General features: G+C 51.2%; 1 protein-coding gene across 1 annotated transcript in view; it reads right to left on the bottom strand.

Annotated features, from left to right (window-relative positions):
* SLC16A2 (solute carrier family 16 member 2) overlaps positions 1 to 10057 on the bottom strand; it is a 448767-nt gene extending 438710 nt beyond the window's left edge. Inside the window, exon 1 of the mRNA XM_082264459.1 lies at positions 9736 to 10057. Within this exon, the coding sequence (XP_082120585.1) occupies positions 9736 to 10033 (298 nt within the window). The 5' untranslated portion in view covers positions 10034 to 10057. The remainder of the gene's footprint in view (positions 1 to 9735) is intronic.
* Positions 10058 to 13791: the final 3734 nt, after the last annotated feature.

Raw genomic sequence — 13791 nt, 5'->3', positions numbered from 1 at the left:
GATAGCAAAGATATAAAAGGCAGGTGGCCAACTAGAGCAGGGTTTCTCAACATTTTTGCAGTCAAGGCACCTCATTCTAAAATGTAAAAAACTAAAAAACTAATATTTTTACATGTCGCAGCAACATCCATGCACATAGGACACCCAACATTAGAGGTGAAATATTCTTACAAAGCATATACACTTTTGTACACTGGTACTTACTAGTCGTTAGAAGTTTAGCGTTTCTCTTCTCCCTCGGTTTCTCTTTCTCACTTAGCTAACTTGACCCCAGTACTGAAAGAGGAGCCAGGAGGGGGAAACTAGGGTGCCCTCAGGCACCCGACCTTCACCTTATCAACCTATAATGTCTTTGATTCTAAGGCCCTGTTCACACCTGAGCTTATTTCAGCTCTGAAGTCTCAAAGCGCCCAACAAGCAAAATCCTATTCATTTCAATGGCCCCTATTCACATCTGAGCGTTTTGTCGTCTGAAGCAAAACGCCTGACGCGCAGAAAAGTACATGAGCTTTTTTGGCAGATTACAAGCGTTTTTGTTAGATGTCAATGTCTGCCTCCAAACACCTGCAAAAAAACTCCTGAAAAAAGCCCAAAATAAAAAAAAAAAAAAACTCACCATGATACGCTCAGGTGTGAATGGAGCCTTAGACTCTGGCATCTTGCCGACCCAGTGCCCAAGGTTCTATTGCTGCACAATTAAAGAATAAATAAAAAAAAAATTATATATAATAAATAGGCAGACCTGATCCACCCACTTGACAATTTTTGGACAATTTGGGGCTTTTTTTTTTTGGCATTTTGCCAATGCACCCCTGAAGAACCCAGAAGGCACCCTGGTTGAAAAAAGGCTGAACAAGAGTGAGTCAGACATCTACAAACAGAAGTGGATCTAAATTGTGGACCCTCTATTCATTAGATAGGACCAAAGTCTAGTCCTCTGTTCCTAACAAACTGGGATATTTTGTATAGGTAGCTTTTTGGATGTCACAGTAAAGTGGTGCATTGATCATGGATTTTCCTCTATGATGGTATCCCATATTGGGGGGGGGGGGGGGATAAAAAAGATAAATAAATATAAATAAAATAGCAGATTTCATTGAGAAAGCACACAAGGAATAACATGCAACTTTGCAAACAGGTTTGTTGTATTTACAATAAAAAAAGTTACTGTAATTACAGTTCTGCTTCTGGCACTATAAAGTTCATTGTTATTTTCTAACAAATCCCAATTAGGAAGCACTGTAAATAGCTACAAATAGTAAAACATCACCATATATAATCTGACCAATATTCCTTGCATAAACATGAGCTATTGCTATAAGCACATAAATATATGGATAGGCAGGTAATCACCTAATGTCTGTGGAGATTACAGGTATAGTCAGAGGCCCCTAGTACATGAATAGGAAGAAGGAGCTCAGCTTTCACTTAATACTATAGCACAACGGGGGGCAGGAGTACCCACTTCCATGGTACATTTTTACTAATAGGAGTCCACCATCTGTCTTGTTGGACAGCAGATGGTATCACCTCACATCAGTAAATAGATTTATGCTCAACGTGGTCACAGCACGGGACATGAAATAAGTTACCAATCTGATTAAATAATGTCCTATAATTATGGAAGAATGAGATTCAGCAGAATCACAGCTCAGGCAGACAGTTACCGGTATGTATGGATAATACCTTAACTACATATTTCTGATACAAGAAATGGAATAATGGTGATTACAGGTTTTTTTATCATTATCCCAGGTTCAGATCACTGCTTTGAAGAGTAAAATTCATACATTTAGACCTGATAGTACAAAAATCACTGTGCTTCCAGCCTGCTGCTGTGAGAGCTATGGTTTGCTCCAGGGTAATTGATGTGCCCCTCCTCTTCCCATCACAGAACATATTCTAGGAATTGTTCACAGAATACAAGATGTCATGTGAATGAACATGGGGAGAGGAGGGGGTGAAAAAAAAAAAAAAAAATGACAGAATACAAGGTGTTGTGAGAATGAACATGGGGAGAGGATGGGTGGAAAAATGACAGAATACAAGGTGTTATGTGAATGGACATGGGGAGAGGAGGGGTGGAAAAATGACAGAATACAAGGTGTTATGTGAATGGACATGGGGAGAGGAGGGGTGGAAAAATGACAGAATACAAGGTGTTATGTGAATGGACATGGGGAGAGGATGGGTGGAAAAATGACAGAATACAAGGTGTTATGTGAATGGACATGGGGAGAGGAGGGGGTGGAGAAATGACAGAATACAAGGTGTTATGTGAATGGACATGGGGAGAAGAGGGGGTGGAGAAATGACAGAATACAAGGTGTTATGTGAATGGACATGGGGAGAGGAGGGGTGGAAAAATGACAGAATACAAGGTGTTACGTGAATAACCAAGAGAAGTACAGTGGTGGCAGGCCAGAGGTGCAGCAATTTGTGTACTATCCAGCATGATGTATGACTTTTAGGCTTCATGTACACTTGGCCGTCATTTACCACGACAAAACAAAACCACAGCAAAACCTCACCATGATGGTCACGTGGTTGTAAGGTGTCCCGTGGCCGGCGGTAAAAATGTTCCCATCCTGAACGCAATTCTTCTGCCTTCACAAGAGGGAGGTTGAACCCCACCCAACCACAGCAGCTCCTTAACGCTTCTAAAAGCATGTGTGTACATTGACACACAAGCTTTTATGGAATGGAGTTTGGGTGCTTTCACAAAAAAACAGCCAAATGCTCCTAAAACTCAAGTTTAGGAGCTATTAGTGTATATGAATGAAGCCTTACCCTTCGGAGCAGCAATCCCTGGACCTGGACCAAACAGTGGTAATTTGTTTTCCCAGAGCAGATATGTAAAAATCGGCCTATCTGGAGTTTCTCTTTAAGATTACTAAAATGGTTATAAATGCGACAAAAACAAGAATTTGCCTGAAACAGAAAATAAGCCTCATTTATAGAAAGGTCTGAAGCAATAACTGTGTTACCCATGGCAACTAATCCCTTTTCTTCATACTACTATGGGACAACGAGTGCTTGAGGTCATCAGTAACATACACAGAGCCTTTTACTAATACTGGCCTAAGGATGATACAGTAAGATGTAACCATTCTGCTCATTTTCAGTTGAATACATTTTCCTCTTGCAAATTACCATTAAAATATTAAAAAGGACACAGTTAATTTACACAAGCCATTAACACCATGCTTATGTGTCATAGTAATTTCCCTTGAATATGTTCTTATCTATGGGTAGTACATACAAATGGTGCAGTGAGGACCTCAAGAACAACAATTCACAAAGTTACACCTGAAAATAAAGTAAGGAAAAAACACGAAAAACAGCCAGCTGCATTCACTATGATGTCATCATGATGCTTAGACTTACTTCAGATGGGCATTGGCACCTGTCCTGCATGTGAGCATCCTAAAGTGGTGGGTGCAGATGCAGATGCAGATGCAGTGGCTGCATGGACACAGCGGCATGTCAAAAATTTGACAGTTGTGCAGGAGCAGCTGAATGGCCCTGAACACATGGCCAGCATTCAGCCTGTTCAGCTGCTCCTGCATTGCTGTCAAATTTTGACATGTGGCTGTGTCCATGCAGCGGTGTCATCTGCATCCACCTCTACAGGCTGCTGTAAGGCAGCTGGGGGCAAATACTGGTGCAAAAACAAAGGCAGCCTGCATGCAGAACAGGTGCCAGTGCTCATCCGAAAAAGCCTAGCATCCCATAAAATAACAACACAGAAAATTCAGCATGTAAGTTACCCATACATGGCCACACAGATCACAATCTGAATGTACAATCTCCAACAACAATGTGAAGGCCTACCCAAACAATAGATTCAGTTTATATTCAGCCAGGCACTACAGTGTTTGGTAATAAAGGCGATTATATACAGGTGTGCTTGCCAACCTCCTGATCACTGCAAAAAGATGCCCAAATCCTGCATGTCTGTCAGCATGAACAGTCCAATGAATAAGAAGCATGCAATAGTAAGAATCCATCAGCTTTCTGTACAGCATAGGACTAGCATTTGTACATAAGAGGGAACAGATGGTTTATATTTTGGAAAAAGAAATGTTTGTCGTCATCAGGAAGGGCACAGGATGCTGCATTAAGTGACTATCAGAGATGTCGAAGAAAAATCAACATCACAGATATCCCAATCTTTGTTCTATACCCCGGGTAAAAAACCATGTGCTTTGACAGCGTGCACGGGAAGTAATGGCCTCTGCAAAAAGACAAGGAATGAATATACTCCGCTGTCCTGAATTATACATGGATTGGATATCTGTAAGGAAGCTTTGTTCCCCTAATCTCATACACATTAGTGCTCCATCCTTCTACATTATATGTACACTGCACAGCACAGGTCCCCACTACTCCTGAGTCGGGAAAAAGACACTACACAGTATGGAAATAATAACAGATATGTGTCCCGGGACATCTATACTGACTTCAGGAGAGAAACAGAAACCCTACAGACTATGTAACACACTGAGGAAAGAAAGTCCACCCGTCAGACACTGCAGGGTATTATTACTATCCTTATGTACACAATGATCACTATCACATCTACAATGACTTCAGGAAAGGAAAGAAGTCCCATCTACAGAGCATGTAACCCACTGGGAGGAGAAATGTACAGTCCCTGTGTACACAATGACAACTGTCCTCATATCTACACTGACTTCAGGGGAGAAATAGAAACCCTACAGAGTATGTAACCCACACCAGGATATTGTTATGTTGACAATGTCTGATAAATACCCTGACATCTACATGAACGTCACGTTACCGATCACGTAGAGCTGGACATACTATAAAGTCTAATTGTAGCCATACATGTAATGATCTGATCAAATGATTCCTCACAGAAGTGGATAATACGATCAGATCCTGGAATGGGAACCTGACAGAGGATGTAACACGCATGCATAATTGACAGTTGATTTCAAACAAAACGAATTATTTTCATTGTAATCAGTCCGATTGGTCTGGGCTGAGAATTGGATTGTAGGAAAGTAGATTATTCCATGCAATCTTTCCAACCTTTAGAGATTGTATAGGAAATCTATTATTTACTTACAACCCCCCCCCCCCCCCCCCAATTCAGTGTACGGCCACCATTAGATTTGCCATCATCTGTGTGGTAGGAGGGTCTGTCTGATTTGGCATATACTGAACTTTCAATTTTGATAAGGGTCATTATACACAGTACAATCTGGAAGTACAATCTTTTATACATTTAAATTCAAAATTAACTAAATCCATGTAATCAGACAGGTCCTTCTACTACATAGTTGTTGGTAGATCTGATGGAAACTGTACAATCAGATTGTGATGTGTGTGATCATCTTACAGGTGACACACAATCGGTCTCCCTATGTACACAAGGGCAGAGAACGGTCTTCCCCGGAGTGTCAGGTGAGATGAGGGGACATGACACATCCAGTCCCCGGGCTCAGTATTCTCTGGCACTGTGTGGAGCAGTTGTTCCCAGGTCTCATTTCAAGCTGTAGGAAGAATGATGTGAGCCCACCCCCCCCCCTCCCCCCTCCCCCCTCCCCCTCCATCTACCCCCTGGCAGTGTGTGGGGTGTCAGTCTTGGGGGATAATGTGAGCCACTCGCTCTGATCCACCCTGGAATTTGGGGGTGTCAGTCTTGGGGGGCTGTTTATTCCCTGGCTCCCCCTCCATCTACCCCCTGGCAGTGGTGTGGGGAGTCCCTCCCCAGGCCACAGTATAGTGTGTATGGGGGAGGGGGGTGATGTGAGCCCCCCCTTTCTGTACCCCCTGTGTGGGCAGTGTGTGGGGTGTTAGTCCCCAGGGGCTCAGTATAATATGTAGTGGCATGTGAGCCCCCCCCCCAAAATGTCCCCACAGTGTGCACAATGTGGGGGGTGTCTGTACCCCTGGGCTCAGTATACTGTGTGGGGGGGGGGGAGATGTGAGCCCCCCCTCTATCTGTACCCCCAGTGTGTGCAGTGTGGGGGTGTCAGTACTCCTGGGCCCAGTATACTGTGTAAGGGGGGGGGGGAGAATGATGTGAGCCCCCCCCTCTATCTGTACCCCCAGTGTGCAGAGGGGTGTCAGTCTCTGGGACTCAGCCTAGCCGCCCCTACCATGGGGGGGGGGGTGTCAGTCTCTGGGACTCAGTCCAGCCGCCCCTAGTATGGGGGGTGGCAGTCTCTGGGACTCAGTCCAGCCCCCCCTAGTATGGGGGGGGTGGCAGTCTCTGGGACTCAGTCGAGCCCCCCCTGGTATGGGGGGGGGGGGGTGGCAGTCTCTGGGACTCAGTCGAGCCCCCCCTGGTATGGGGGGGTGGCAGTCTCTGGGACTCAGTCTAGCCGCCCCTGCTATGTGGGGGGGTGGCAGTCTCTGGGACTCAAGTCTAACCGCCCCTCTGGTATGGGGGGTGGGAGTCCCCTAGTATGGGGGGTGGCAGTCTCTGGGACTCAGTCTAGCCGCCCCTAGTATGGGGGGTGGCAGTCTCTGGGACTCAGTCCGCCCCCCCCCCCTAGTATGGGGGGGGGAGGGGTGGCAGTCTCTGGGACTCAGTCCGGCCCCCCCCCCTAGTATGGGGGGGGTGGCAGTCTCTGGGACTCAGTCCGGCCCCCCCCCCCTAGTATGGGGGGGGTGGCAGTCTCTGGGACTCAGTCCGGCCCCCCTAGTATGGGGGGGGTGGCAGTCTCTGGGACTCAGTCCGGCCCCCCCCCCCCTAGGATGGGGGGGTGGCAGTCTCTGGGACTCAGTCTAGCCGCCCCTGCTATGCGGGGGGGTGGCAGTCTCTGGGACTCAGTCTAGCCGCCCCTGCTATGCGGGGGGGTGGCAGTCTCTGGGACTCAGTCTAACCGCCCCTCTGGTATGGGGGGTGGGAGTCCCCTAGTATGGGGGGTGGCAGTCTCTGGGACTCAGTCTAGCCGCCCCTAGTATGGGGGGTGGCAGTCTCTGGGACTCAGTCTAGCCGCCCCTAGTATGGGGGGTGGCAGTCTCTGGGACTCAGTCCGGCCCCCCCCCCCTAGTATGGGGGGGAGGGGTGGCAGTCTCTGGGACTCAGTCCGCCCCCCCCCCCCTAGTAAGGGGGGGGGGTGGCAGTCTCTGGGACTCAGTCTGCCCCCCCCCCTAGTATGGGGGGTGGCAGTCTCTGGGACTCAGTCCGGCCCCCCCCCCCCTAGTATGGGGGGGGTGGCAGTCTCTGGGACTCAGTCCAGCCCCCCCCCCCCCTAGTATGGGGGGGGTGGCAGTCTCTGGGACTCAGTCCGGCCCCCCCCCCCTAGTATGGGGGGGGTGGCAGTCTCTGGGACTCAGTCCAGGCCCCCCCCCTTGGATTGGGGGGGTGGCAGTCTCTGGGACTCAGTCCGGCCGCCCCTAGTATGGGGGGGGTGGCAGTCTCTGGGACTCAGCCTGGCCGCCCCTCGTATGGGGGGTGGCAGTCTCTGGGACTCAGCCTGGCCGCCCCTCGTATGGGGGGTGGCAGTCTCTGGGACTCAGCCTGGCCGCCCCTCGTATGGGGGGTGGCAGTCTCCTGGTATGGGGGGGGTGGCAGTCTCTGGGACTCAGTCTGGCCGCCCCTGGTATGGAGGGTGGCAGTCTCTGGGACTCAGTCTGGCCGCCCCTCGTATGGGGGGTGGCAGTCTCTGGGACTCAGTCTGGCCGCCCCTCGTATGGGGGGTGGCAGTCTCTGGGACTCAGTCTGGCCGCCCCTCGTATGGGGGGTGGCAGTCTCTGGGACTCAGTCTGGCCGCCCCTCGTATGGGGGGTGGCAGTCTCTGGGACTCAGTCTGGCCGCCCCTCGTATGGGGGGTGGCAGTCTCTGGGACTCAGTCTGGCCGCCCCTCGTATGGGGGGTGGCAGTCTCCTGGTATGGGGGGGTGTCAGTCTCTGGGACTCAGTCTGGCCGCCCCTAGTATGGGGGGTGTCAGTCTCCTGGTATGGGGGGGGTGGCAGTCTCTGGGACTCAGTCTAGCCGCCCCTGGTATGGAGGGTGGCAGTCTCTGGGACTCAGTCTGGCCGCCCCTCGTATGGGGGGTGGCAGTCTCTGGGACTCAGTCTGGCCGCCCCTCGTATGGGGGGTGGCAGTCTCTGGGACTCAGTCTGGCCGCCCCTCCTATGGGGGGTGGCAGTCTCTGGGACTCAGTCTGGCCGCCCCTCCTATGGGGGGTGGCAGTCTCTGGGACTCAGTCTGGCCGCCCCTCCTATGGGGGGTGGCAGTCTCTGGGACTCAGTCTGGCCGCCCCTCCTATGGGGGGTGGCAGTCTCTGGGACTCAGTCTGGCCGCCCCTCCTATGGGGGGTGGCAGTCTCTGGGACTCAGTCTGGCCGCCCCTCCTATGGGGGGTGGCAGTCTCTGGGACTCAGTCTGGCCGCCCCTCCTATGGGGGGTGGCAGTCTCTGGGACTCAGTCTGGCCGCCCCTCCTATGGGGGGTGGCAGTCTCTGGGACTCAGTCTGGCCGCCCCTCGTATGGGGGGTGGCAGTCTCTGGGACTCAGTCTGGCCGCCCCTCGTATGGGGGGTGGCAGTCTCTGGGACTCAGTCTGGCCGCCCCTCGTATGGGGGGTGGCAGTCTCTGGGACTCAGTCTGGCCGCCCCTCGTATGGGGGGTGGCAGTCTCTGGGACTCAGTCTGGCCGCCCCTCGTATGGGGGGTGGCAGTCTCTGGGACTCAGTCTGGCCGCCCCTCGTATGGGGGGTGGCAGTCTCTGGGACTCAGTCTGGCCGCCCCTCGTATGGGGGGTGGCAGTCTCTGGGACTCAGTCTGGCCGCCCCTCGTATGGGGGGTGGCAGTCTCTGGGACTCAGTCTAGCCGCCCCTAGTATGGGGGTGGCAGTCTCCTGGTATGGGGGGGTGGCAGTCTCCTGGTATGGGGGGGTGGCAGTCTCTGGGACTCAGTCTAGCCGCCCCTGGTATGGAGGGTGGCAGTCTCCTGGTATGGGGGGGGGTGGCAGTCTCCTGGTATGGGGGGGGTGGCAGTCTCTGGGACTCAGTCTAGCCGCCCCTGGTATGGGGGGGTGGCAGTCTCCTGGTATGGGGGGGTGGCAGTCTCCTGGTATGGGGGGGTGGCAGTCTCTGGGACTCAGTCTAGCCGCCCCTAGTATGGGGGTGGCAGTCTCCTGGTATGGGGGGGTGGCAGTCTCCTGGTATGGGGGGGTGGCAGTCTCTGGGACTCAGTCTAGCCGCCCCTAGTATGGGGGTGGCAGTCTCCTGGTATGGGGGGGTGGCAGTCTCCTGGTATGGGGGGGTGGCAGTCTCTGGGACTCAGTCTAGCCGCCCCTGGTATGGGGGGTGGCAGTCTCCTGGTATGGGGGGGTGGCAGTCTCCTGGTATGGGGGGGTGGCAGTCTCTGGGACTCAGTCTAGCCGCCCCTAGTATGGGGGTGGCAGTCTCCTGGTATGGGGGGGTGGCAGTCTCCTGGTATGGGGGGGTGGCAGTCTCTGGGACTCAGTCTAGCCGCCCCTGGTATGGGGGGTGGCAGTCTCCTGGTATGGGGGGGGTGGCAGTCTCCTGGTATGGGGGGGTGGCAGTCTCTGGGACTCAGTCTAGCCGCCCCTGGTATGGGGGGTGGCAGTCTTCTGGTATGGGGGGGTGGCAGTCTCCTGGTATGGGGGGGTGGCAGTCTCTGGGACTCAGTCCAGCCGCCCCTAGTATGGGGGGTGTGTGGAGTGTAGGGAGCACGTGGCTCCTGTCATAGGATAACACATAGAAGTTGTTCCCCCCCGCTCGGTGTTACCTGTCTTGAAGTCCTGTCCCTCAGCGCCTCCCATCTCCTTCTGCAGCATGACATACAGGATCCCGAACGAGTTCTGGATGCCGAAGATGGAGCCGTTGCACCAGGTGGCCGCCAGAACCACCACCCAGCCGAACCCTCCTTCGGGCACTCTGCCCCGGACCTCGTCCTCCCGTGTTTCCCGCCCAGGCTCCTCAGCGGGTCCCGTCACCCCTTCCGGGGTTCCCCCGAGCAGGCTGTCCCGCATCCCCTGCTCTTCCCCCGGTGGCAGGTTCTCGTCCTCCTCCGTCTCTTCTTCCATAGCTCGATACTCCTCCCTCGCCTCCTCCCCTTTCCCGCCCAGCGCCCCGCCTCGGCCCCACCCACAACTTCTCGCTCCGCTCCGCCCCGCTCTACCTGCTCCGGGAGGTGTCCGCCCACGGCGGGGCCCTTTACCTGTCCTATAGAGCGCGGAGCCGGGGACCGGGCCGTACCGGAGAAGAGTGCTGGGGGGAGGCGGGGAGGGTCACCGGGAGCGTGTTATTTGACCACGCCCCCCTTCATTGTGGAGAGGACAAACGTTGTCACTGATGAACTTTTCCCACACACATCAACTCTGTGCCTGTGACCGTGCCATGTATCTCCCATTGGGGGGATTTCCCTTCATTTCCTCTCCTGTAGAGGAGGGAAATCCATGCTGGTCACCAGGACTAGTGTCCCCATTGGAATATTTCTCTCCTTCTCCTGATCTGGTGACAACCCCAAAGTTTGGATTTTCTGTCACTTTTATCAGCACATAAAAATGGAGAGGGTGAACCTCCCATAGACAGCAATAAAACCTGACAGGGGTTCTAATCAGTGGCGGCAGGTGCTCAACAATGTAACAGGCATTGCTTTGCGGCAAAAAACGCTGTAAAAAATTGCGTGACTTTGAGGTCACAAAAGTGTGAAAGGGGTCTTCAGTAATTAAGGTATAGTGTGCCACCTTTCAATGCACAGAGACCAGTGTGCCCCTTTCAATGCAGTGACTCAGCGTGCCCCTTTCCAATGCAGAGATGCCAGCATGCCCCCTTTCAATGCAGAGATGCCAACATGCCCCTTTTAATACAGAGATGCCATCATGCCCCCTTTCAATGCAGAGATGCCAGCGTGCCCCCTTTCAATGCAGAGATGCCAGCGTGCCCCCTTTCAATGCAGAGATGCCAACATGCCCCTTTTCAATACAGAGATGCCAACATGCCCCTTTTCAATACAGAGATGCCATCATGCCCCCTTTCAATGCAGAGATGCCAGCGTGCCCCCTTTCAATGCAGAGATGCCAGCGTGCCCCCTTTCAATGCAGAGATGCCAACATGCCCCTTTTCAATACAGAGATGCCATCATGCCCCCTTTCAATGTAGAGATGCCATCATGCCCCCTTTCAATGCAGAGTGATCAGCGTAAGCGTGTCCCCCCCGCGCGAGACCAGTGCACTTACCTCACATCTGTGTCTGTCTCCTGCCTCGCCCTGCTCTTCGTACCGACATGGGTGATGACAGTGGCCAGCCTCTGGGTGAGCTCTTGGTGTCCAGCGGCGGCTCGCGGCTTCCTCAGTTCCCCCGGCGTGGCGGCTTCTCTTCAGTCCTCCCGGCTCCCGCCTCCTCCCCAGCCAATGGCATGGGGTTTGCCTTTCGGAAAATCAGAAAGCGCGTATCGGACACGCTTCCTGATTGGCCAGGAGGAGGATCCGTGTGACAATAGCGAATTTTCATTCGATATTGTCACACAATGGGTGGGGTCGGGCGCACTGCTCTGCCCCCCGGGACCACCCTTTGCATCACCCTATTAGAGCCTCTGGCTCTAATCAGGTGATGGAAAAAAAAATAAAGTCCCATTGAGCTCCATGCATCCGGCTCCCCTGCATGTAGATTAGGGGCCGGACGCATGGATAGGGGGGGCGGCGCCCCTGCGCCCCCAACACACCGCCTGCCACTGGTTCTAATCCCTCTACACTCTCATCAGTCATCCTTGAACACAGGATATGTAAGGCAAAACCATAGTTAAAGCTGAACACCGCGAATGAGACAAAATCTAATCTAATCTTAAATGGGATTTGGGGAGGAGCTACATTACATTCCCTCACCCAGCACTGTCCACAAGTCCCGATCCCAGGCCATTTTTTGCAATAGGGCACTGCGTTACTTTGATAATTTCGCAGTCGTGCAACACTTTACCCAAATACAATTACAATGTATTTTTTGTTTCCCCACAAATAGAGCTTTCTTCTGGTGGTATTTGATGGCTTCTATGGTTTTTATTGTTTGTGCTATAAACAAAAATAGACAAACAATTCTGAAAAAAAAAAAAAAACAATATTTTTTACTTTCTGCTGTAAAACACATCCAGTAAAAAAATCAAATTTCCTCATTCATGTAGACCAATATGTATTCTGCTACATATTTTTGGTAAACAAAAGTCCCAATAAGCGTAAATTGACTGGTTTGCGCAAACGTTATAGTATCTACAAACAATAGGATATTTTTTTTTTACTAGTAATGGCGAAATTTAGCGACTTATGGCGGGACTCCGATACTGCACCAGACAAATCAGACACCTAACTGACAGTTTTGAGACTCTTTAGGGGCCAGTCACACTAATACAGTGATTAGTGCTAAAAATAGGCACTGTCACTGTACTTATAACACTGCCTGGGAAGGGGTTAAACATCAAGGGTGATCAAAGGATTAACTGTGTGCCTAGCCAGTGTTTTCTAACATTATGGGAGGTGCTTTTACTAGGGGAAGGCATTGTTCCATGTCCCTGCTTTGCAGGAACACATAATCAATGCCTTCCCTACTAACAGAACAGCGATCGGCCTTGTTTACATAGGGTTATTGATGTTTTGCCTGTGTACCGAATGGTCAGTGGGTGTCGGCGGACATTGGGTCCACGGAACCCTCTGATCCGCTCCTGCTGTGTAGAATCAAAGAGGGAGCGAGCTGCTGGCAGTGCGCACTTGTGCCCAATACTTTACAACATCATATAGATTGTATATATATATATATACAGTCAGGTTCAAAAATTTTGGGACCTCGACACAATTCTAATCTTTTTGGCTCTATACACCACCACAATGGTTTTGAAATGAAAGAAACAAGATGTGCTTTAACTGCTTTCAGCTTTAATTTGGGGGTATTCAAATCCAAATCAGGTGAAAGGTATAGGAATTACATCAGTTTGTATATGTGCCTCCCACTTTTTAAGGAACCAAAAGTAATGGGACAGAATAACAATCATAAATCAAACTTTCACTTTTTAATACTTGGTTGCAAATCCTTTGCAGCAATTACAGCCTGAAGTCTGGAATGCATAGACATCATCAGACGTTGGGTTTCATCCCTGGTGATGCTCTGCCAGGCCTCTACTGCAACTGTCTTCAGTTCCTGCTTGTTCTTGGGGCATTTTCCCTTCAGTTTTGTCTTCAGCAAGTGAAATGCATGCTCAATCGGATTCAGGTCAGGTGATTGAGTTGGCCATTGCATAACATTCCACTTCTTTCCCTTAAAAAACTCTTTGGTTGCTTTCACAGTATGCTTTGGGTCATTGTCCATCTGCACTGTGAAGTCCAATGAGTTCTGAAGCATTTGGCTGAATATGAGCAGATAATATTGCCCGAAACACTTCAGAATTCATCCTGCTGCTTTTGTCAGCAGTCACATCATCAATAAATACAAGAGAACCAGTTCCATTGGCAGCCATACATGCCCACGCCATGACACTACCACCACCATGCTTCACTGATGAGGTGGTATGCTTTGGATCATGAGCAGTTCCTTTCCTTCTCCATACTCTTCTCTTCCCATCACTCTGGTACAAGTTGATCTTGGTCTCATCTGTCCATAGGATGTTGTTCCAGAACTGTGAAGGCTTTTTTAGATGTTGTTTGGCAAACTCTAATCTGGCCTTCCTGTTTTTAACCCTCAACAATGGTTTACATCTTGTGGCGAACCCTCTGTATTCACTCTGGTGAAGTCTTCTCTTGATTGTTGACTTTGACACACAAACACCTACCTCCTGGAGAGTGTTCTTGATCTGGCCAAC

The sequence above is a fragment of the Pelophylax lessonae genome, assembly GCF_965119305.1.
Source record: "Pelophylax lessonae genome assembly, chromosome: 7".
In the NCBI taxonomy this organism is placed as follows: domain Eukaryota; kingdom Metazoa; phylum Chordata; class Amphibia; order Anura; family Ranidae; genus Pelophylax; species Pelophylax lessonae.
The sequence above is the reverse complement of the archived record's forward strand: the minus strand, read 5'-3'. Positions and strand labels throughout refer to the sequence as shown.